At 44.0% G+C, this 23,019-nt stretch overlaps 1 protein-coding gene across 1 annotated transcript in view; it reads right to left on the bottom strand.

The window, feature by feature from the left end:
* LETM2 (leucine zipper and EF-hand containing transmembrane protein 2) overlaps window positions 1–23,019 on the bottom strand; it is a gene marked incomplete at both ends in the record, with an annotated part of 38,264 nt that overhangs the window by 10,642 nt on the left and 4,603 nt on the right. The window contains 5 exons of the mRNA XM_080710584.1: window positions 1,366–1,485; window positions 4,667–4,867; window positions 8,902–9,039; window positions 15,748–15,891; window positions 19,005–19,452. Coding sequence (XP_080566710.1) covers window positions 1,366–1,485; window positions 4,667–4,867; window positions 8,902–9,039; window positions 15,748–15,891; window positions 19,005–19,452 — 1,051 coding nt within the window. The remainder of the gene's footprint in view (window positions 1–1,365; window positions 1,486–4,666; window positions 4,868–8,901; window positions 9,040–15,747; window positions 15,892–19,004; window positions 19,453–23,019) is intronic.

Raw genomic sequence — 23,019 nt, 5'->3', positions numbered from 1 at the left:
GGGTCTCACTAAATTGCAGAGGGCCTCACTAAGTAGCTGAGGTGGAATCGCGATCTTCCGGTCTCAGCCTCCCGCATGCTAGTATTACAAATGTGTGTCACCACACCCGGCTTCCTTTTAAAATTTAATTTTGAGAAAAGGTCTCACTAAATTGCCCAGGCTGTCCTCAAACTTGTGATCCTCCTATCTCAGACTCCCAAATCTGGGATTACAGGAGAGCACCGCCACGCCCTTGCTGTGGTTTGGATCTTAAATGTCCCCCCAAAGCAGACGTGATGGTGCATACCTGAAATCCTAGTACTTTGGAGGCTGAGATAAGAGGGCTGCAAGGGCTATTAGGGCCTGGGACCCTTCCTCTCTCTCAGGTTCAAGACTACCATGAGATGAACAGACCTCCTCTGGCACACACCTCCACTATGAAGTTCTGCCTCACCACAGGCCCAAAGCAACAAGGACAAGGGACCATGGATTAAAACCTCTGAAACCATGAGCTCAAACAAATCTTTCCCTTATTAAGTTGATTATCTCAGATATTTTATCACAGTGACTGAAAGCTGACTAACAGAACTTGCAGTAGAAATAATGAAGTGAGCCGTGCGTGGTGTCGCACGCTTGTGATCCCAGCATTTGGGAGGCGGAGACGAGGATTGTGGTTCGCGGACAGCCTCAGCTACTTAGTGAGGCCCGTCACAACTCACTGAGACCCTGTTTGAAAAAAATAAAGAGACTAGCCGGGCGTGGTGGCACACTCTTGTAATCCCTGCACTTGGAAGGCTGAGACAGGAAGATCGCACAGGTTCGAAGCCAGCCTCAGCTACTTAGCGAGTGAGGCTCGCAGCAACTTAGTGAGACCCTGTTTCCAAATAAAAAATATAAAAAATAGGTCTGCGAATATAGCCCAGAGGTAGAAAGCCTTGGGGTTCCACCCCCCAGTACCACCAAAAAAAATTAAAATAAAATAAAATAAAAATAAACAGACTAGCCGGGCGTGGTGGCGCACACTTGTAATCCTGGTGCTTGGGAGGCGGAGACAGGAGGATCGCGCAGGTTCGAAGCCAGCCGCGCTGGCTTAAGAGACCCTGTTTCCAAATAAAAATATGAAAAATAGGTCTGGGAGTGTAGCGTGGAGGTAGAAGGGTTTCCAGGAACCCCAGTACCACCAATAAAGAAAGAAAGAAAGAAAGAAAGAAAGAAAGAAAGAAAGAAAGAAAGAAAGAAAGAAAGGAAGAAACTAAAAAATAGGGCTGGATGTGTAGCTTGGAGATACAATGCCCCTGGGTTCCATACCCAATACTGCAAAAAAAAAAAAAGAAATGACAAAGCGAGGTGTTCTGGTTGTAGGGAGTGTGGGGCCGGGCTGCTTGCCTCTGTGAGCTGCTGTCGCAGTTGTTCCTCAGTAAGACCCAGTGACCTCATCCCTCGGGCCCTACAGGCAGCCTGTAGTTCTGACACACTCAAAGCCTTCACCCCTTCTTTGGCAATTACCTGCAAGTAATGTAAAGAACAGTGTTGGAGCTTTGGATTCCAATTTTACCTGATCCCCACATTCCAGAAATTCAGTAGAAACCCAGAATCGAATGAGTTGACCCTCTGTTGCCTGACTACTAGAAAGGCCAGGACCCTGAAGAACTAAGGTGACTTAGGCAAGTAGCAGTTGGGATGAAGGGCATTCTGCTAACAGGTACCAGTAATAGAGGTATCAAGCCAGGGGTAGTGGCTCGGGCCTGGACTCCCAGTGCTCAAGAGGCTGACACAGGAGGATCACAGGTCTGAGGCCAGCCTCAGCAATTTAGAGAGCTCCTCAGCAATTTATGGAGACCCTGTCTCAAAATAAAAAATAAAAAGAGCTTAGGGAGGGAGCTCAGAGGTAGAATGCCCCGGGTCAATCCAAAAGTGAAACAAGCCGGGCGTGGTGGTACGCGCTTGTAATCCCCGCGCTTGGGAGGCAGATCCAGGAGGATCGCGCAGGTTCGAAGCCAGCCGCGCAAGCTGGCTTAGGAGACCCTGTTTCCAATAAAAATGCAAAAATAGGTCTGGGAGTGTAGCCCGGAGGTAGAAGGGCTTCCAGGAACCCCAGTACCACAAAAAAAAAAAAAAAAAAGAATAAAAAATAGGGCCAGGGGTGTAGCTCAGAGGTCAAATGCCCTGGGTTCCTCCCCAGACCCGCAATCAACCAATCAATCAATAAAATCAGGCATGATAGTGCATGCCTATAATCTCAAGATCTGGGGGGCTGAGACAAAAGGATCACAGGTTCCAGACCAGCCTCAGCAATTTAGAGAGGTCCTCAGTAAGTTAGTGAGACCCTGTTTCAAATTAAAAATAAATCAAGCTGGATTAGACAGGTGTAGTGGCACACGACTGTAATCCCAGGACTCGGGAGGCTGCCCCTTACCAGGCCTACTCACCCAGGACCATGCTTACTTTGGCACCAGCTCCTCCTAAGGAAGCAGAGGTGTAGGGTAGAGCTTTGCCAGGGATCTACTGTGCTGGGAGCTCCTTCCCCCAGCTCCTAACTACATGTGCATGCGTGTGTGCATGTGTGTGTGCATGTGTGTGTTCCTAACTGTGTGTGTGTGTGTGTGTGTGTGTGTGTGTTGCTGGGAATAGAACCCAGGAGCATTCTACCTCCGAGCTACACCCCCAGCTCCATTTTTTTTTTTTTGCAGTACTGGGGATGGAACCCAGCAGCTTTCTACTTCCAAGCTACAATCCCATCCCCATTTTTTTTCCCCCCGGGTCTGGGGATGAAACCCAGGGGCAGCTGGGCGTGGTGGCGCAGGCTTGTAATCCCCGTGCTTGGGAGGCGGCGACAGGAGGATCGCGCAGGTTCGAAGCCAGCCATGCTGGCTTAAGAGACCCTGTTTAAAAAAAAAAAAAAATATATATATATATATATATGTATATATCGGCGGTCTGGGAGTGTAGCCCGGAGGTAGAAGGGCTCCCAGGAACCCCAGTACCACACACACACACAAACACACACACACACACACACACACAAAAGAAACCAGGGGCATTTGGCCTCCAAGCTACACCCCCTACCCTATTTTTTATTCTTTATTTTGAAACAGGGTCTCTAAGTTGCGAGGGCCTCACTAAGTAGCTGAGGCTGTCCGTAAACCACGATCCTCTAGTCTCAGCCTCCCAAATGCTGGGATTACAAGCGTGCTCCACCACGCCCAGCTTTTTCTTTTCTTTTCTTTTCTTTTCCTTTCTTTTCTTTTCTTTTTTTTTTTGTTTTGTTTTGTTTTCCTACAAAGTATAGGAACCCTACCTCTGGGTTCCCTCCCAGACCTATTTTATATTTTATTTGGAAACAGAGTCTCACTAAGTTGCTGAGAGCCTCACTAAGTAGCTGAGGCTGGCTTTGAACCTGTGCGATCCTCCTGGCTAGCTTCCCAAGCACAGGGATTACAAGCTTGTGCCACCATGCCCAGCCCCAGCCCTATTTTTTTATTCTTTATTTTGAAACAGGGTCTTACTGAGTTGCAAAGGGTCTCACTAAGTAGCTGAGGCTGTCCGCGAACCCTGATTCTCCTGTCTCAGCCTCCCAAATACTGGGATTACAAACGTGCACCACCACATCTGGCTGTCTTTTATTCTATATTTTGAAACAGGGTCTCACTAAGTTGCAGAGGGCCTCACTAAGTAACAGAGGCTGGCCAGGAACCTGTGATCCTCCTGTCTTGGCCTCCCAAGTACTGGGATTACAAGTGTGTGCCACCATGCCCAGCCCCAGACTAGAACCAGATTAGTGCCAGCTAAAACCTCCATATTATAAGACCGCTTATGATGGCCTTTCTCAAGAAAATGGGTCCCAGGAGCTGGATGTGGTGGTGCACACCTATAACCCCACCCAGTATTCGGAAGGCTAAGACAGGAAGATTGCAGGTTAGGGAGACTTTCAGCAACCTAGTGAGACCCTGTTTCAAAATAAAATTTTTGCCAGTCATGGTGGCGCACGCTTGTAATCCAAGTACTTGGGAGGCTGAGACCGGAGGATCGTGGTTCACAGCCGGCCTCGGCTACTTAGTGAGGCTCTCTGCACCTCAGTGAGACCTTGTTTCAAAATAAAGAATCAAAAGTAGGGCTGGGGGTGTAGCTCGGAGTTAGAATGCCCCTGGGTTCCATTCCCAGTACCTAAAATAAAATAGGGTTGGGAGTGTAGCTTAGAGGTCGAGCACCCTTGAGTTCTATTCCTAGTACCACAAAAAGAGAGAGAAAGGGAGGAAGGAAAGAAGAAAGGAAGGGAGGGAGGAGGAAGAGAGATGGATGGGTCCCAATACAACAAACAATTCCTAAAATGAGTACAGGTTCAAGTTGAAATGGTGAAGGCTGCTGTCTGGATTTGGTTTTGATGCTGGAAATTGAACCCAAGGGCAATCTATCTCTGAGCTACACACAGCCCTTTTTTTTTGTTTGACACAGGTTCTCACTAAATTGTTGAGGCTGGCTTCAAAGCAGCGATCCTCCTGTCTCAGCCTTCCAAGTACTGAGATGACAGGCATGCACCAAGATACCCAGCTGGTAATGGTTGTTGAAACTATTCATCTTGCCAGACTCCATCCATGACCAGGCCCAACAAAAATGCTCCCCTTCCCGAAAGCAGCCTTGGTACCTCCCAAGCCCTCTCCAGGCCTGTCAGCTACGGTTAAGCTCTTACTTCATCATCTGCTTTTATAGACCTCAGTGTCATCAGGAGGTGAAAGCGGAGCAAGTTGTTGGTTCCAAAGGTCTGCAATTCTAGCAGTTTGCAAAGGGCAACCAGCTGCGATCGGTCTAAGTGCTCCAGTGCCAGCTGATCCTCAAAAAGTTTGGAAAAGCGAACTATCTCCTTTGTGCTGGGCTTGTGGCCTGTCTGGACCTAGGCAACAGAGTAAAGAGGCTAATTCAAATGTGTTTCAAGCCGGGCGAGGTGACGCACGCTTGTAATCCCAGCATTTGGGAGGCTGAGACCCAAGGATCGCAGGTTTTTTGTTTTGTTTTGTTTTGTTTTGGTGGTACTGGGGTTTCTGGAAACCCTATCTCCGGACTACACTCCCAGACACCTATTTTTTATATTTTTATTTGAAAACAGGGTCTCTTAAGCCAGCAAGGCTGGCTTTGAACCTGCGTGATCCTCCTGTCTCCGCCTCCCAAACCCGGGGGGATTACGAGCGTGCGCCTGGCTGGATCGCAGTTCTTTTTTTTTTTTTTTTTTTGTGGTACTGGGGTTCCTGGAAGCCCTTCTACCTCCGGGCTACACTCCCAGACCTATTTTTACATTTTTATTTGGAAACAGGGTCTCCTAAGCCAGCTCACGCGGCTGGCTTCGAACTTGCACGATCCTCCTGTCTCTGCCTCCCAAGCGTGGGGATTACAAGCGGGCGCCACCACGTCCGGCTGGATCGCAGTTCTTTAGGCCCTCCGAAACTTAGTGAGACCCTGTTTCAAAATAAAGAATAAAAACTAGGGCAGGAGGTGTAGCTTGGAGGTCGAATGCCCTTGGGTTCCATCCCCAGACTAGCAAAATAAATAAATACATAAATACATAAATACATAAATAAATAAATAAATAAAATGTGTTTCAAGCCGGACGTGGTGGCACACTTTTTTTTTTTTTTTTTGGTGTGGTACTGGAGTTCCTGGAAGCCCTTCTACCTCCGGGCTACACTCCCAGACCTATTTTTATATTTTTATTTGGAAACAGGGTCTCCTAAGCCAGCGCGCGCGGCTGGCTTCAAGCCTGCGCCATCCTCCTGTCTCTGCCTCCCAAGCGCGGGGATTACAAGCGTGTGCCACCATGCCTGGCCTCTGTTTCAAAAATTTTAAAAAGATAAAAAAAAATAGGGCTGAAGTTATAGCTCAGAGGTAGAATGCCCCTGGGTTCCATACCCAATACCTCTCCCCCCCACCAAAAAAATATATATATATGTTTCAACCAGGTGTGATGGCACATGACTATAATCCCAGTCTTGGGAGGTTAAAACAGGAGGATTATAGATTTGAGGACAGCCTCAGTAAGTAGTAAGACTCTAATAACCTAGCAAGACCCTGTTTCAAAATGAAAATGAAATGGGGCTGGGATGTAGCTTGGAGGTAGAAACCCTCTGGGTTCAATCTCCAGTACCACAATAAATAAACAAATAATAAAAATGGTGCTTCTTGCTTAACATAACCTTCCCAATAGACTATTTGTTGACTTGCTTTTTGGTACTAGGGGTTGAACCCAAGGACATTCACCTCCAAGCCCACACCCACTGATGTTTGTTTATTTTTTATTTAGTTGTTATTATTATTATTATTTGATATTGGAGGTTGAACCCAGCACATTCTACCTCTGAGCCACACTCCCATCCCAGTATTATATTTTCTTTAATTAGTTTATTTCTTTTTATAGTACTAGGGATTGAACTCAGGGGTGTTCTACTTCCATGCTACACTCCCAGCCTGATTTTATTTTTAATCTTGAAACAGGGTATTACTAAGTTGCTGAGTCTGGTCTCGAACTTGCATTCTTTCTGTCTCAGCGTCCTAAGTACTGAGATTACAAGCATGTACCACCACATCTGGCTTATATATTATATATTTTGTTTTGTTTTGTTTTTTTGAAGATTTAAAGAAGTTTATTAGAAAGATAGAAATACAGAAAATAGAAATACAGCCCCATGCCAAAATGGCATGAGGGGGTGACTCGAAATGAATACACCCTATATTATAGACTTTGAAACAGTTCTCACTAAGTTACTGAGGCTGGCCTCAATCCTGAGATCTTCCTGTCTCAGCTTCCCAAGTACCGAGAACAGAGGCATGTGCCACCATATCTGGTTCCAAGGGACTCATTTGCAAAATAATGGATTTATGAACTCAGCCCTCTGGTCAAAACGTGGAAAATCAAGAATGGTTAATGGTGACTTTAATTCTACATTTCTTTCCAAGAAGTTATCATGAGCTGGGTGTGGTGGTGCACGTTTATAATCCCAGCATTTGGGAAGCTGAGACAGAAGGATTGATGGTAGGTTTAAGGATAACCTTAGCAACTTAGTGAGACTCTCAGAAACCTATTGAGACCCTGTTTCTAAACAAAAAATAAAAAAGGCTGGAGTATGTATAGGTCAGAGGTAAGAATTCCCCTGGGTTCAATCCCCAGTATTGTGAAAAAAGTTTTTTGTTTTTTTTTTTTAAATAGGCTTTTTGCAGCCAGGCATGATGGCACATGCTTGTAATCCTAGGATTCAGGAGGCTGAAACAGGAAGATCCTGGTTCGCGGACAGCCTCAGCTACTTAGTGAGGCCCTCTGCAACTCAGTGAGACCCTGTTTCAAAAAATAAAAAATAATGCCAGGTGTGGTGGCGCACACTTGTAATCCCAGCATTTGGGAGGCTGAGACAGGAGGATCGTGGTTCACGGATAGCCTCGGCTACTTAGTGAGGCCCTATGCAATACAGTGAGACCCAGTTTAAAATAAAGAATAAAAATAGGGCAGGAGGTGTAGCTTGGAGGTCAAATGCCCCTGGGTTCCATCCCCAGACCCGCAAAAAAACAAAGAAAGAAACAAAGAAAGAAAGAAAGAAAGAAAGAAAGAAAGAAAGAAAGAAAGAAAGAAAGAAAGAAAGAGGAAGGAAGAAAGAGCCAGGTGTGGTGGCGCACGCTTGTAATACCAGCATTTAGGAGGCTGAGACCAGAGGATTGCAGTTCCCGGACAGCCTCAGCTACTTAGTGAGGCCCTCAACAATAAAGACTAAAAAATAGGGCAGGGGATGTAGCTCAGAGGTCGAATCCCCTTGGGTTCCATCCCCCAGACCAGGAAAAAAAAATGAAAGAATAAAAATTGGGGGTAAGGGTATAGCTTGGAGGTAGAATACCCCTAGGCTCAATGGCTCAATCCTCAGCACCACATACACATACACACACACACACACACACACACACACACACACACACACACACACAGCTTTTTGCCAGGCATGGTGGCACATGCTTGTAATCTCAGTACTTGGGAGGCTGAGACAGGATAATCACAAGTTCAGAGATAGGACAATCACAAGCTCAAAGGTAGCCTTGGCAATTTAAAAACTCTCAGCAGCCAGGTGTGGTGGTGCACACTTGTAATTCCTGCACTTGGGCGGCAGAGACAGGAGGATCACGCTGGTTCGAAGCCAGCCTCAGCTGGCTTAAGAGACCCTGTTTCCAAATAAAAATATAAAATATAGGTGTCTGGGAGTGTAGCCTGGAGGTAAAAGGGTTTCCAGAAACCCCAGTATCACCCCAAAAAAAAGAAAAAGAAAAAATAATAAAATAAAATAAAAACTCTCAGCAACCTAGTGAGACTCTGTTTCCAAATTTCCCAAATATAAAATAAAATTGGGCTGAGATTTTAGCTTGGAGGTAGAATGTCTCTGGGTTCAATCTCCAGTGTCACACACACACACAAAAAGAAAGAAAAGAAAGAAAGAAAGAAAGAAAGAAAGAAGAAAAAAGAAAGAAAAATTAGGTTTTTCTTGAGTCTGGTGCGATGGTGCATACTTCTAATCTTGGTAATTGGAAGGTTGAGACAGGAGGATAACAGGTTCACGGCCATCCTCAGCTATGTAATGAGACCCTCCATTAACTTAGTAAGTTCCTGTTTCAAAATAAAAAATAAAATATAGGGCTAGCTCGAAGGTAGAACACCCCTGGGTTCAATTTCCAGAAGAGAAAAAAAAAGTAATTTTCTGAAAACTATTATGATACATGATATTTATATATGATATAATTTATGCAATATTTATATCATGATATAAATTTGTAATACTGTATTTTATAACTTAGATATTTGCAATTTCAAAGATTTGAACAATTTGGAAGATCCATGGCAATGTGCATTATTCATAGAACTCCAGCCCAGGAGTTGTTTGCTGTGACACAGAAGACTGACACCTGTTTCACGTAGGATGACAGCTGTGTAGAGGCATCTCCCATCTTGGCTCTGTTCCTCCTTGCCATTTCTGTAATTGTTTCTTGAAGGAATTTTGCTAGTTCCAACTTTGCAGCCATTGTCTTTTTCTGTTTTTCTTCCTTAATAATAAAATTAAAAAAAGCTGGGTTGTATTCATTTCGAGTCACCCCTCCATGCCAGTCTGGTATGGAGCTGTATTTCTATTTTCTGTATTTCTATCTTTCTAATAAACTTCTTTATTTTTATGGTACTGAGGATAGAACCCAGAGGCCTTCTGACTCCCAGCTACTTCCCCTGCCCTTTTTTATTTTTTTAATTTGGAAACAGGGTCTTGCCAAGTTGCTGAGAGCCTCCCAAAGTTGCTGAGGCTTGTCTTAAACTTGTAATCTTCTTGTCTCAGCCTCCTCAGTTTTTGTTTGTTTGCGGTACTAGGGGGCTGGAACCCAGGGGCATTCTACCTCTGAGCTACACCCCCAGCCCTGTTTCTTATTTTTTATTTTGAAGCAGAGTCTTACTAAGTTGTGGAGAGGCTCACTAAGTAGCTGAGACTGTCCTCGAACCGTGATCCTCCTGTCTCAGACTCACAAATGCTGGAATTACAAGTGTGGACTACCATGCCCAGCTGAGATCCTGTTTGTTTTGTTTTGTTTTTGTGGTACTGGGGGTGGAACCCAGGGGCTTTGAACCTCCGGGCTACACCCCAGAACTTATTTTATACTTTATTTGGAAACAGGGTCTCACTAAGTTGCTGAGAGCCCAAGTAGCTTAGGCTAGCTTCAAACCTGTGCAATCCTCCTGTTCCAGCCACCCAAGTGCTGGGAATACAAGCCTGTGACACCACGCCTGGCTTGAGATCCTGTTTTTAAAATTAAAAAAAAAATTTTTTGCTGGGCGTGGTGGCGCACGCTTGTAATCCCAGCATTCGGGACTGGAGGATCGCAGTTTGCGGACAGCCTCAGCTACTTAGTGAAGCCCTCCACAACTTAGTGAGCCCCTCTTTCAAAATAAAGAATAAAAATAGGGCAGGGGGTGTAGCTCAGAGGTAGAATGCCCCTGGGTTCCATCCCCAGACCCGCAAAAAATAAATAAATAATTTTTTTAATAAACTGGGTATGGTAGCACATTCCTTACACAACTCACAGAACCACAGACCTCAGAAGGTAGCCCAAAAGTCAAATGCAAACTTCAATTAATGAATGTATTAATACGGTTCTTTAGTTGTAACACCTGTGCCACAGTGATTCAGGATGTTAATACTCGGAGAAATCAGAGCTGGTACGTAGGAGTAGTAGAGAAGAACAAGACTTTCTGTCAGATTTTCATGTAAAAGCTAGGTTTGGTGGCACACCCCTGAAATGCCAGTACCTGCAAGGCTGAGACAGGAGGATCTCAGATTCCATGACAACACTACAATTCAGTGAGACCCTTGGGAACTTGGTGAGACCCTGTTTCAAAATAAATAACAAAAAGGGCTGGTGGGGGGTTAGAGGTAGAACACAAAGCCAAGCATGGTGGCACATGTCTGTAATCCCAGTACTTGGGAGACTGAGACAGGAGGATTTCAGGTTTGAGGCTAGCCTCAGCAATTTAGTGAGGCCCTCTGAACCTTAGTGAGACCCTGTTAAAACTAAAAGTATATCCAGGCGTGGTGGCACACACTTGAAATCCCAGATTTGGGAGGCTGAGACAGGAGGATCCGGGTTTGAGACCAGCCTCAGCTATTCAGTGAGACCCTGTTTTAAAATAAAGAATAAAAAATATATGGCTGGGTAAGGCTCAGAGGTAGAATGCTCCTGAGTTCCATCCCCAGTACCAAAAAATAAATAAATAAAAAATAAAACTAACTTCCGGGAAGATGGCGACCGAGAAAAGCGGGGCTTAAGAGCCCCGCTAACAACCAATCTCCATTACCACAAAATCAGCGCCTTTCATAGCCAGAAAACACCATCACCAGAGAAACAAAAAAACCACCAGGCTCCAGAGAGAAAGCGGACTGAGAACAGAGCTCAGAGCCACAGAGGAGATACACTGGCCTCACGCCCGAGGACGCAGCAGCAGCGCCATACTGCCGGCGGCAGCGGCAAATTCACCGGACGGCTACAGCAAGCCGAGGTGAGCCGCTGCGGAACAGCCAGGCGGGATTTCTCGCCGCAGGTAAAATCTAAAGCTCCCAGTGGCTGAGCTCAGCACATGCCGCAGGGATTCAGAGTGGAAATCAAAACCAAGAAGAAAATATGCCAGCCTCACGGCCGAGGGCGTGGCAGAGGCGCCATATTGCCACCGGCGGCAGCAGCAGAGAATTCACCGAATCCAGTACAGCTACATCTGCATACTCCAGAACAGTGAGTCAAATTGCGGGCCCCAGAGGAGAAATCCCAGTACTGTACTCCCTGGGACTTGACCCAGTGGGGGAGGGGCGGTGGCAGAGATATCACACCATAGGAGAACGTGCAACCTGGCACCCCCCACAGTCTAAAGCAGCCTCTATCGACTCTCTGGGTCGGAGATTCTGTGATACAACCCAGTAAAGGAGTAGTGGGGTCTGAGATACTACTGACTCGAGATCCAGAACACCTTAAGTGAAGTCATAGTGACCCAAGGGAATAACCCAGAGAAGGCACAAACTTCCGAAATCATGGGAAAGAGGAATACTACTAGAGCAATGAATGCAACTGTAGAAATAATAGAGGTGCTTCGAAAAGAACTCAGAGAGAGCCAAAAAGAGATAAAGGATGCAATTAATGAAGTAAAGGCCTCAATTCAAAGCACAAACAACCGATTAGACCACATGGAGAACAGAATCTCGCTCTTAGAAGATGATCATTCCAAAAATGAACGCATAGTTTCTAATCTAGGAAAAAATATTCGACAGCAGGAATCTGATATTGAAGAAATATGGGTCCATTTTAAGAGAGCTAACCTAAGAATAATTGGAATAGAGGAGGGAAAAGAAAGTGAAACCAAAGGGATCAACAATCTCTTCAAGGAAGTAATAGCAGAAAATTTTCCAAACATAGAGCAAGAGGTCGATACACAGGTCCAGGAAACTTATAGAACTCCCTTTAGACACGATCGGAGAAGAGGATCCTCACGCCACATAATTGTCAAAATTACCAATGTGGAAGCCAAGCAGAGAATCTTAAAGGCAACAAAAACAAAGGGCCAAGTGACATTCAGAGGCAAACCAATTAGAATCACTCCAGACTTCCCAAACCAAGTCATGAGAGCCAGAAGGGCTTGGAGTAACATATTCCAAACTCTGAAAGAAAACAACTTCCAGCCAAAAATTTCCTACCCAGCAAAACTTTCTATCAAATTAGATGGAGAAATAAGAAGCTTCCATGACAAACAGAAACTGAAGGAATTTTTGTCTTCAAAACCAGCGCTAGAAGCCGGGCGTGGTGGCGCACGCTTGTAATCCCCGCGCTTGGGAGGCAGAGACAGGAGGATCGCGCAGGTTCGAAGCCAGCCACGTGCGCTGGCTTAGGAGACCCTGTTTCCAAATAAAAATGTAAAAATAGGTCTGGGAGTGTAGCCCGGAGGTAGAAGGGCTTCCAGGAACCCCAGTACCACCAAAAAAAAAAAAAAAAAAAAAAAAAAAACAGCGCTAGAGAAAATACTCAAAGAGACTAACTACAAAGAAGAAATAGGTAACACACACCAGAACCAGAAAAACAAGAGTTTCCATCCAACAGTCAACTAAGATTGGTTATCTGTGGAGATTCATTACTTATGTTAGTCTTTTACCTATCTCTAAATGGTATTGTTTGCCTTTATTGTTGTTAATTTTTAGGATTTCTAGTTGGAATATTAATATACCTTCAGATATAGCATTTGGAAATATTTTATCCCATTCTATTAGTAACTGTTAACTCTGTTTACATTGTCTTTGGATATACAATAGTTTTTTTTATTTTTTAGGGAGTTTGTATACTCTTCTGTTGCCTCTGCCACTGAAATCATATCCAAGAAATCACTGCCAATTTCAGTGTTGTGAGGTTTTATGACCCAGATTTTCTCCTAAAAGTTTATAGTCTTAAGATTTATATTTAGGTCTTTTATCTATTTTGAGTTAATACTTGTATATGGGATTAGGTAAGGGTCCAACTTTATTCTTTTCCATGTAATTATTATGTTTCAACAATATTTAGTTAAAATATTATTATTTCTACCACCAAATGTTCATGAAAACCTTGTCAAAAATAATTTGACAATATAGGGAAGAATTTAGCTCTAGGCTTTTATTTAACTCCAATGGTTTATATATCTGCCTTTAGAATAGTACTATACTGTTTCAATTATTGTAGCTTTATATGGTTTGAAATCAGAAAATATATATCTTCTAGCTTTGTTCTTTTCCAAGATCGTTTTGGGTATCTAGAGTCCATATTCCATATTAGGACAGAGTTTTTTCTGAAAATAAATATATAAATATATGATAGTTTCACCTAAAAAAATAGAAAAAAATATTCTCTGGTAAGAAAGAAAGTAAAAAGAAATATTGAAATGTTATCTTTAAGTCATCAAAAGCTTGGTATCAGACAAATGAAACTGTTATGTGAGATTATCATTTTTAATTTTGGATAAATTGCTATAATACTAGATGTCAACCACTAAGCCAAGCATGGGAGGGAGGGATGGGGAGAGAATGGGGTGGGGATCGGGTGGGGGCTGACTGGGCAATGTGTGCATGTATGTCTACAAAAGTTTGTATCCCACTATGATGTATGAATACAGTGCACCAATAAAAAAAAATTTTTTAATTTAAAAAATAAAAAAATAAAACTAAAAGTATAAAATAGGGTTGGGGATGTTGCTTGGAGGTAGAATGAATGCCCCTGGGTTCAATCCCCAATACCACACGAAAAAAAAAAAAAAAATTAGAGGTAGAACATCCTTGTATTCAATTCCCAGTACTGATAAATAAATAAAGTCTATTGTTTTTTTAATTGGCTGCACTGTAATTTTATATTCGTGTACAGAGTATTAGAAAAATACATGCACACAACTTCTGTTCCTCTCCCCACTGGGTACCCCCCTTCACCCTCACCCCCAAGGCTTATAGATTGAAATTGACATTTTTTTTTATACATTCATGACATTATTTCTACTATGTATTCTTTTTTTTTGGGGGGGGGGCTGAGGCTGGAACCCAGAGGCATTTGACCTCCAAGCTACATCCCCTGCCCAATTTTTAAAAATTATTCTTTATTTTGAAACAGGGTCTTACTGAGTTGCAAAGGGCCTCACTAAGTAGCTGAGGTTGTCCACGAATAGTGATCCTCCAGCCTCAGCCTCCCGAATGCTGGGATTACAAGCATGTGCCACCATGCCTGGCTCCCTGACCTGTTTTTTATTCATTTTTATTTTTATTTATTTATTTATTTATTTGCAGCTCTGGGGATGAAACCCAGGGTCATTCAACCTCCGAGCTACACCTCCTGACCTATTTTTTATTCTTTATTTTGAAACTGAGTCTCACTGAGTTGCAGAGAGCCTCACTAAGTAGCTGAGGCTGTCCGCGAACCACGATCCTTTGGTCTCAGCCTCCTGAATGCTGGGATTACAAGCATGCACCACCACGTCCGGCTTTTATTCTTTATTTTGAAACAGGGTCTCACTAAGTTAAGGAGGGCCTCACTAAATAGCTGAGGCTGTCTGCGAACCATGATCCTCCAGTCTCAACCTCCCAAATGCTGGGATTACAAGCGTGAGCCACCAAGCCCGCCTCAAGACCTATTTTTGTATTTTATTTGAAAACAGGGTCTCACTAAGCTGCTGAGAGCATCATGAAGTAGCTGAGGCTGGCTTCAAATCTGTGCAATACTCCTGTCTCAGCCTCCTAAGTACTGGGATTACAAACATGCACCACCATGCCAAATTTATAATGTTTAATTTTTTGTGTGTGTGTGTGTGGTACAGGGGATGGAACCCAGGTGCTTTCTACCTCTGGACTTCACTCCCAGACCTATTTTATATTTTATTTGGAAACAGGGTCTAAGCTTCTGAGAGCTGCACTAAGTGGCTAAGGCTGGCTTTGAACTTGCACTATCCTCCTTTCTCTGTCTCCCAAGTACTGGGATTACAAGCATGTGCCACCACACCTGGCTTATAATATATAATTTTTTGGAAAAAAAAATTAAAAGTCTTACATACCTAAACTGGGTGTAGTGGCACATGCTTATAATCTCAGCATTTGAGAGGCTGAGACAAGAGAATCATGGTTTGTGGCCAGCCTCAGGTATTTAGTGAGGAGGTCCTCCGCAACTCAGTAAGACCCTGTTTCAAATAAATAAATAAGGGGGAGTGGTGAGTCAGCCCTGGCCACCCTCCCCGCCTCATGCCATTTTGGCATGGGGCTGTAACTATTTTCTGTATTTCTATTTTTCTGTATTTCTATATTTTAATAAAATTATTTAAGTCTTAAATAAATAAATAAATAAATAAATAAGCTGGGCGTGATGGCGTACGCTTGTAATCCCAGCATTTGGAAGGCTGAGACAGGAGGATCACAGTTCGTGACCAGATTCATCTACTTAATGAGGCCCTCTGCAACTCAGTGAGACACTGTTTCAAAATAAAGAATAAAATAGGGCTGGAGGTACTGATCAGAGGTAGAATGCCCCTGGGTTCCATCCCCAGTACTGCAAAAAATGAAGAAGAGGAGGAGGAGGAGGAGGAGGAGGAGGAGGAGGAGGAGGAGGAGGAGGAGGAGGAGGAGGAGGAGGAGGAGGAGGAAAAAATAGGGCTGGGGGCGTATCTCAGATATAGAATGCCCCTGGGTTCCATCCCCAGTACCGCACACACACACAAAAAGTCTTACATACCTTTTTGGATTCACTTTCAAAAGTTGATGGCAACATATCTGGAAAGAGTTTCAGAAACACTGGTATCAAAAATTCCATGAAGGGTACAATTATGAACACCATAAATGGAACCAAGCGGAAGAAATCAGCACAAGTTCTCAACAGCTGGGGAATTAAGCATAAGCAATATTTCATTATTTTAGGATGTGCCAAAAAGAAAAAAAAAGAAAAAAAACCCTGCCTCAGTATTATTTTTGTTTTTTATTTTCTTTTGTGGTACTAGGGATTGAATCTAGGAACATTCTATCTTTGAGCTATACTCCCCAGCGCAATTTTGTTTTATGTTGAATCAGGGTCTCACCAAGTTGCTCCAGCTGGCTTTGAGCCTGCGATCCTCCTGTGTCAGCCTCCCAAGTACTGGGATTACAGGTACCACCACACCTAGCTACTACTTTGTCTTTCTTTCTTTCTTTCTTTCTTTCTTTCTTTTTTTTTTTTTTTGTGGTACTGGAGATGAAACCCAGGGTCATCCCACCTCTGAGCTACACCCCCAGCCCTATTTTTTTTTCCCCCAGTACTGGGGATGGAACCCAGGGACATTCTACCTCCGAGCTACACCCCCAGCCCTATTTTTTAGTCTTTTTAGTGTTTGAAACAGGGTCTCACTGAGTTGCCAAAGACCTAAGTAGCTGAGGCTGTCCCCAAACTGCAATCCTCCAGTCTCTGCCTGCTGAATGCTGGGATTACAAGCATGCACCACCACGCCCGGCCCTTCCCAGCCCTATATTTTATTCTTTATTTCGAAACAGGGTCTCACCAAGTTGTCAAAGACTTCACTAAGTAGCTGAGGCTGACCACGAACCACTATCCTCCTGTCTCAGCCTCACAAATGCTGGGATTACAAGCATGTGCCACCACACCCATCTTACTACTTTGTATTTCTGATGCACATTAAATCTGATGCCTTTTAACCCCTCAGGGAGATTAAAAAGTTGTAAATATATATATGTATACTTATATTCATACATATATATATATATATATATATATATATATATATATATATATATATATCTAAATTGTATTACAGCAAGTCAGCTGCAGATAAATAGGGAATTCAGTAAGAAACTGATTCTGTTGGGGACTGGGAATTGTAGCTCAGTGGTACAGCACTTGCCTAGCATATGTAGGGTCTTGGGTTCCATCCTCAGTGCTGTGCAAAAAAAAAAAAAAAAAAGGCCGGGCATGGTTGCACAGGTTTGTATTTGCAGCGCTTGGGAGGCTGAGACAGGAGGGTTGCAGGTTTGAGGTCAGCCTCAGCAATTCAGTCAGGCCCTCTGCACCTTATTTAGACTCTGTTTCAAAAGGAAAAGAATAAAATAGGAATGGGGGTAGAGCTCAGAGGTAGAATGCCTCTGGGTTCCAGCTCCAGTACTGCAAAAAAGAAAGGAGGAAAGAAGGAAGAAGGGAAAGATAGAAAGGAAGAAAGGGAGGGTGGGAGGGAGAAAAAAATACTGTTCCTCCCCAGTAGTTCCTATTCCTAAACATGGGGGGTGAACAGGTGCTGGGTACCAATCTTAGGGTCTCAAGCATGCTAGGAAAATTAATTTGGTTTATTTGTTTATTGTAGTATTGGGAATGGAACCCAGAAGCATTCTACCTTTGAGCTGCACCCCAAACCCTATTTATGTATTTATGTATATATTTATTTGTTTTGTGGTACTGGGGATTGAACCCAAGGGCATTCTATCTGAGCTATATCCTAACTCTGTTTTATTTTGAAACAGGGTCTCAGTAATTTGCTGAGGGCATCAAGTTGCGGAGGCCATCCAGGAATCTGAGATTCTCCTGTCAGCCTCCCAGGTGTGCCCACCACACTTAGCTTAACTTGGTATATTTAAGATAAAGCTTAAGCCAGGAATGGTGGTGCATGCTTGTGATCCCAGTACTTGAGAGCTAAGACAGGAGGATAACAAGTTCATGACCAGCCTCAGCTACACAACTTAGTGAGACCCTGGTTTCAAAATAAAACATAAAATAGGGCTGGGAATATAGCTCGGAGGTAGAAAAGCCCCTGGGTTCCACCCCAGTACCACAAAAATAAAATAAAATAAAATAAAATAAAATAAACATGGTGGTGCACACCTGTAATTCCAGTATTTGGGAGGTCGAGGCAAGCCTCAGCAACTTAGTGAGGCCCTATTTGAAAATAATTTTTTTTTTCGCCAGGTATGGTGGTGCATGCTTATAATCCCAGCATTTGGGAAGCTAAGACAGGAGGATCACAGTTCACAGATAGCCTCAGTTTAAATTAGTGAGGCCCTTGAGCCAGGCATGATGGCGCACGCTTGTAGTCCCAGCATTCAGGAGGCTGAGACCAGAGGATCGCAGTTCATGGACAGCCTCAGCTACTTAGTGAGGCCCTCTGCAACTCAGTGAGACCCAGTTTCAAAATAAAGAATAAAAAAATAGGGCCAGGGGTGTATCCCGGAGGTTGAACGTCCCTGGGTTTCATCCCCAGACCCTCAAAAAAATAAATAAATAAAATAAAATTAATTAATGAGGCCCTTTGCAGCTCAGTGAGACCCTGTTTCAAAATAAAGAAAAAAAAATAGGGCTGGGGTGTAGCTCAGAGGTAGAATGCCCCTGAGTTCCACATCCAGTACCAAAAAAAAAAATTTTTTTTAAAGGGCTAGGTTCAGCCAGGAATAGTGGCGCATGCTTGTAATCCCAGCATTTGGGAGGATGAGACTGGAGGATCGCGGTTCATGGACAGCCTCAGGTACTTAGTGAGGCCCTGTGCAACTCAGTGAGACCCTGTTTCAAAATAAAGAATAAAGAATAGGGTAGGGGGAATAGATCAGGGGGTGAATGGTCCTGGGTTCCACCCCCAGACCCGCAAAAAAAATAAAAAATTAAAAGGGCTAGGTTCAATTCCCAACAGCAATAAACAAACAAACAGGAAGAAGAAAAAGAATGAAGTTTGAGTTTAAAATTAGGTTCCCGCTGGGCGTGGTGGCGCACGTCTGTAATCCCCGCGCTTGGGGGGCAGAGACAACAGGCTCGCACAGGTTCGAAGCCATCCTCAGCTACTTAGTGAGGCTCTCAGCAACTTAGTGAGACCCTGTTTCCAAACAAAATATAAAAAAAAAAAAAAAGTCTGGAAATATAGCCCGGAAGTAGAAAAGTCCCTGGGTTCCACCCCCAGTACCACACACACAAAAAAAAAATTCCCAAATAGTTCATATGAATTCCAGACCTCCTTGCTCATTGCCTACCCTTCGCCTCTCTCTTCTGGTCAGCACCTGTCCGTGCAGCAGCCTCCAAACCATTCTGGCAGCCACTTTGGTGTCAATCCAAAGCAAGTGGAACCCAGTGGAATAATGTTTAAGTTCATCCATGATTTTCTGCCTATAAGAACACCTTCCTTCTTTAATCTTTGTTCCAGCTTCTTTCGTGGTTTGAGGGCTTGTCACCTTTGGCTTTTCTCGCGTTTGCCCCAGCTGAGATTTTCCAGGGTTTTGTGGTAGCAAGGCAGTTGTATGTAGCCTTTGCACTGGTCTAGTTCGGAAGGGAGGCACTTTATTGCCCGATTGATAGGGGTGACAGTACTTCTTGCTTCCACAGCTCCTCCTATATGTCTTATTGAAATAAGAATCTGGCAAGTGAAGGAATGCAAGTGCTGGGGAATAAGAGCAGATAGGATGGGCGAAACGGCTAGGGAGCCTGGAATAAAGAACAGCGTTTCTGGGGTGAGCGTATAATATTACAAACTTAAAAATTAAAGAATAGATAGGTTACCTGGTTAAAACAAAACAATGAGCTAGGCATGGTGGTGTACAGTTGTAATCCTAATACTTGGGAGAATGAGACAGGAGGATCACACATTTGCAGATTCTATCTCTAAGACCAAACAAACAAAAACCTCAAACAAAACCACACGATGATTTTTGGCTTGTGTGTGTATTAGTGGAGATGAAACTCAGGGGCATTCTATCTCTGAGCTACAACCCAGCCCTATTTTTATTATATTATATTATGTTATATTATATTATTATATTATTTATTTGGTGGTACTGGGATTCCTGGAAGCCCTTCTACCTCCGGGATAGACTCCCAGACCTATTTTATACTTTTTTATTTGGAAACAGGGTCTCTTAAACCAGGGGGGCGGGCTTTGAACCTGCACGTTCCTCCTGTCTCCAACTCCCAAGCTCAGGAATTGAAAGCATGCGCCACCACACCTGGCTATTTTTTATTTTAAAAACAGGGTCTCATAATCCTAGCATTTGGCAGGCTGAAACAGGAGGATCATAGTTCTCAGACAGCTTCAGCTACTTAGTGAGGCTCTTTGCAAGTCAGTAAGACCCTATTTCAAATTAAGAATTAAGCTGGGTGTGGTAGCACAGGTTTGTAATCCCAGCATTCAGGAGGCTGAGACAGGAGGATCTCGGTTCCAGACAGCCTCAGCTACTTAATGACTTAATGAGGCCCTCCGCAACTTAGTGAGACCCTGTTTCAAAATAAAGAGTAAAAACTAGGGCTGAGGGTGTAGCTCAGAGGTTGAATGCCCCTGGGTTCCATTTCCAAACCTGCAAAAAAAAAAAATAAGAAGAAGAATTAAAAATAGGGCTGGGCATGGTGGCGCACACTTATAATCCCAGCATTCAGGAGACTGAGACAGGAGGATCGCGGTTCACGGACAGCCTCAGCTACTTAGTGAGGCCCTCTGCAATTTAGTGAGACTCTGTTTCAAAATAAAGAATAAAAAATAGGGCATGGGGTGTAGCGGAGCAAATTCCCCTGGGTTCCATCCCCAGACCCACAAAAAACGAAAAAAAAAAAAAAGAAAAAAAGAAAGAATTAAAAATAGGACTGGGTAGCCTGGCGTGGTGACACACACTTGTAATCCCAGTATTCAGGAGGCTGAGACAGGAGGATGGCAGTTCGCGGACAGCCTCAGCTACTTAGGCTCTTTTTTTTTCTTTTTCTTTTTCTTTTTTTTTTTTTTTGGTACTGGGGGTGGAACCCAGAGGCTTTCTACTCCCAGACCTTTTTTTAAAAAATTTTATTTGGACGCAGGGCGTGGTGGCGCACGCTTGTAATCCCCGCGCTTGGGAGGCAGAGACAGGAGGATCACGCAGGTTCGAAGCCAGCCGGCGCGCTGGCTTAGGAGACCCTGTTTCCAAAATGAAAATGTAAAAATAGGTATGGGAGTGTAGCCCCGAGGTAGAAGGGCTTCCAGGAACCCCAGTACCACCAAAAAAAAAAAAAAAAAAAAAAAATTTTTATTTGGAAACAGGATCTCACTAAGTTGCTGAGAGCCTCACTAAGCAGCTGAGGCTGGCTTCGAACCCGTGCGATCCTCCTGCCTCAGCCTCCCAAGTGTGGGGATTACAAGCGTGCGCCACCACGCCCGGCTTACTTAGGCTCTCTGCAACTCAGTGAGACCCTGTTTCAAAATAAAGAATAAAAAATAGGGCAGGGGATGTAGCTCGGAGGTTGAATGCTCTGAATTCCATCCCCAGATCAAAAAAAAAAAAAAAAATAGGGTTGTGTGTGTAACATGTAGGTAGAAGGCCCCTGGATTCCATCCTCAGTACTGCAAAAAACAAAAACAAAGCAAAAACAGGTCTCGCTAAGTTGCAGAGGACCTCACAAAGTTGGTAAGGCCGGCTGCGGACCTGCGATCCTGCTGTCTTGGCCTCTCAAGTCCTGGGATTACAAGGATGCAGCACTATGCCTGGCTCTGTGTGTGTGTGTGTGTGTGTGTGTGTGTGTGTGTGTGTGTGTGTGTGTGGTATGGCCTCTCAAGTCCTGGGATTACAAGGATGCAGCACTATGCCTGGCTCTGTGTGTGTGTGTGTGTGTGTGTGTATGTGTGTGTGTGTGTGTGTGTGTGTGTGTGTGTGTGGTATTGGGGATGGAGCCCCAGCCCCAAACATAACTTTTTCCCCAAATAAGAAACAGTATGTTCTATACTTGAATATGTTCTATGAGAAATGTTAATTAGGAAGTTCCCAAGAATAAGCTGAGCATTCTACCTCCAAGCTGCACCCCCAGCCTTATTTTTTATTCTTTATTTTGAAACAGGGTCTCACTGAGTTGCAGAGGGCCTCCTCGCTAAGTAGCTGAGGCTGTCTGAGAACCGGGATCATCCTGTCTCAGCTTCCCAAATGCTGGGATTACAAGTGTGTGCCACCACGCCTGGCTTCTTATTTTTGTCTTAAAACAGGATCTTGCTAAGCTATTGAGGCTGATTTTAAACCTGTGATCCTCCTGTCTCAGCCTCTCATGTACTAGAATTACAGGTGTACGCCAGTATACACGGCAAAACAATGCAATGCATTTAAAGCCCGTAAGCAGCTGTTAGTGAACTAAGTATATTTGTGCGTGTGTAGGGTGGTGAGGACCAAGCCCAGGGCCTCACATATGCTAAGCGTGTGCTCTGCCACTGAGCTATACTCCAGCCCCAAACATAACTTTTTCCCCAAATGAGAAACAGTATGTTCTATGGTTGAATATGCTCTATGGGAAATGTTAATTAGTTCATTCCCAAGAATAAGCTTGGTATGGTGGTGCACACTTGTAATACTAGTACCTGAGAGGCTGAGACAGGAGGATCACAGGTTTGAGGACACCCTCAGCAATTTAGTGAGACCCTGTTTCAAAATTTAAAAAATAAGCCAATAGCCAGGCATGGTGGCGCATGCTTGTAATCCTAGCATTCAGGAGGCTGAAACCAGAGGATCAGGTTCAAGGCCAGCCTTAACTGTTTATAAGGCCCTCTGCAACTTAGTGAGATACTGTTTCAAAATAAAGAATAAAAAGTAGGTCAGGGAGTTGTAGACCAGAGGTCGAATGCCCCTGGGTTCTATCCCCAGACTTGAAAAAAAAAAAAAAAAAAGCCAAGTGTGGTGGCACACGCTCATAATCCCAGCATTTGGGAGGCCAAGACAGGAGGATCATGGTTTGCAGACAGCCTCAGCTACTTATTGAGAAGGCTTTCCGCAACTCGGTGAAACACCGTTTTATTTTGTTGTTTTCTTTTTGCAGGTCTGGGGATGGAACCCAGGAGCATTTTACCTCGGAGCTATACCCCCTGCCCTATTTTTTATTCTTTATTTTGAAACCGGGTCTCACTGAGTTGCAGAGGGCCTCACTAAGTAGCTGAGGCTGTCCGCTAATCGTGATCCTCCAGGTCTCAGCCTCCCGAATGCTGGGATTACAAGCGTGCGCCACCATGCCCTGCTTTTAGGGGTGGAACACAGAGGCTTTCTACCTCTGGGCTAT

This window comes from Muscardinus avellanarius, assembly GCF_963383645.1.
Source record: "Muscardinus avellanarius genome assembly, chromosome: 14".
Lineage (NCBI taxonomy): Eukaryota > Metazoa > Chordata > Mammalia > Rodentia > Gliridae > Muscardinus > Muscardinus avellanarius.
Note: the sequence above shows the minus strand (reverse complement) of the source record. Positions and strands in the feature narration are given on the sequence as shown.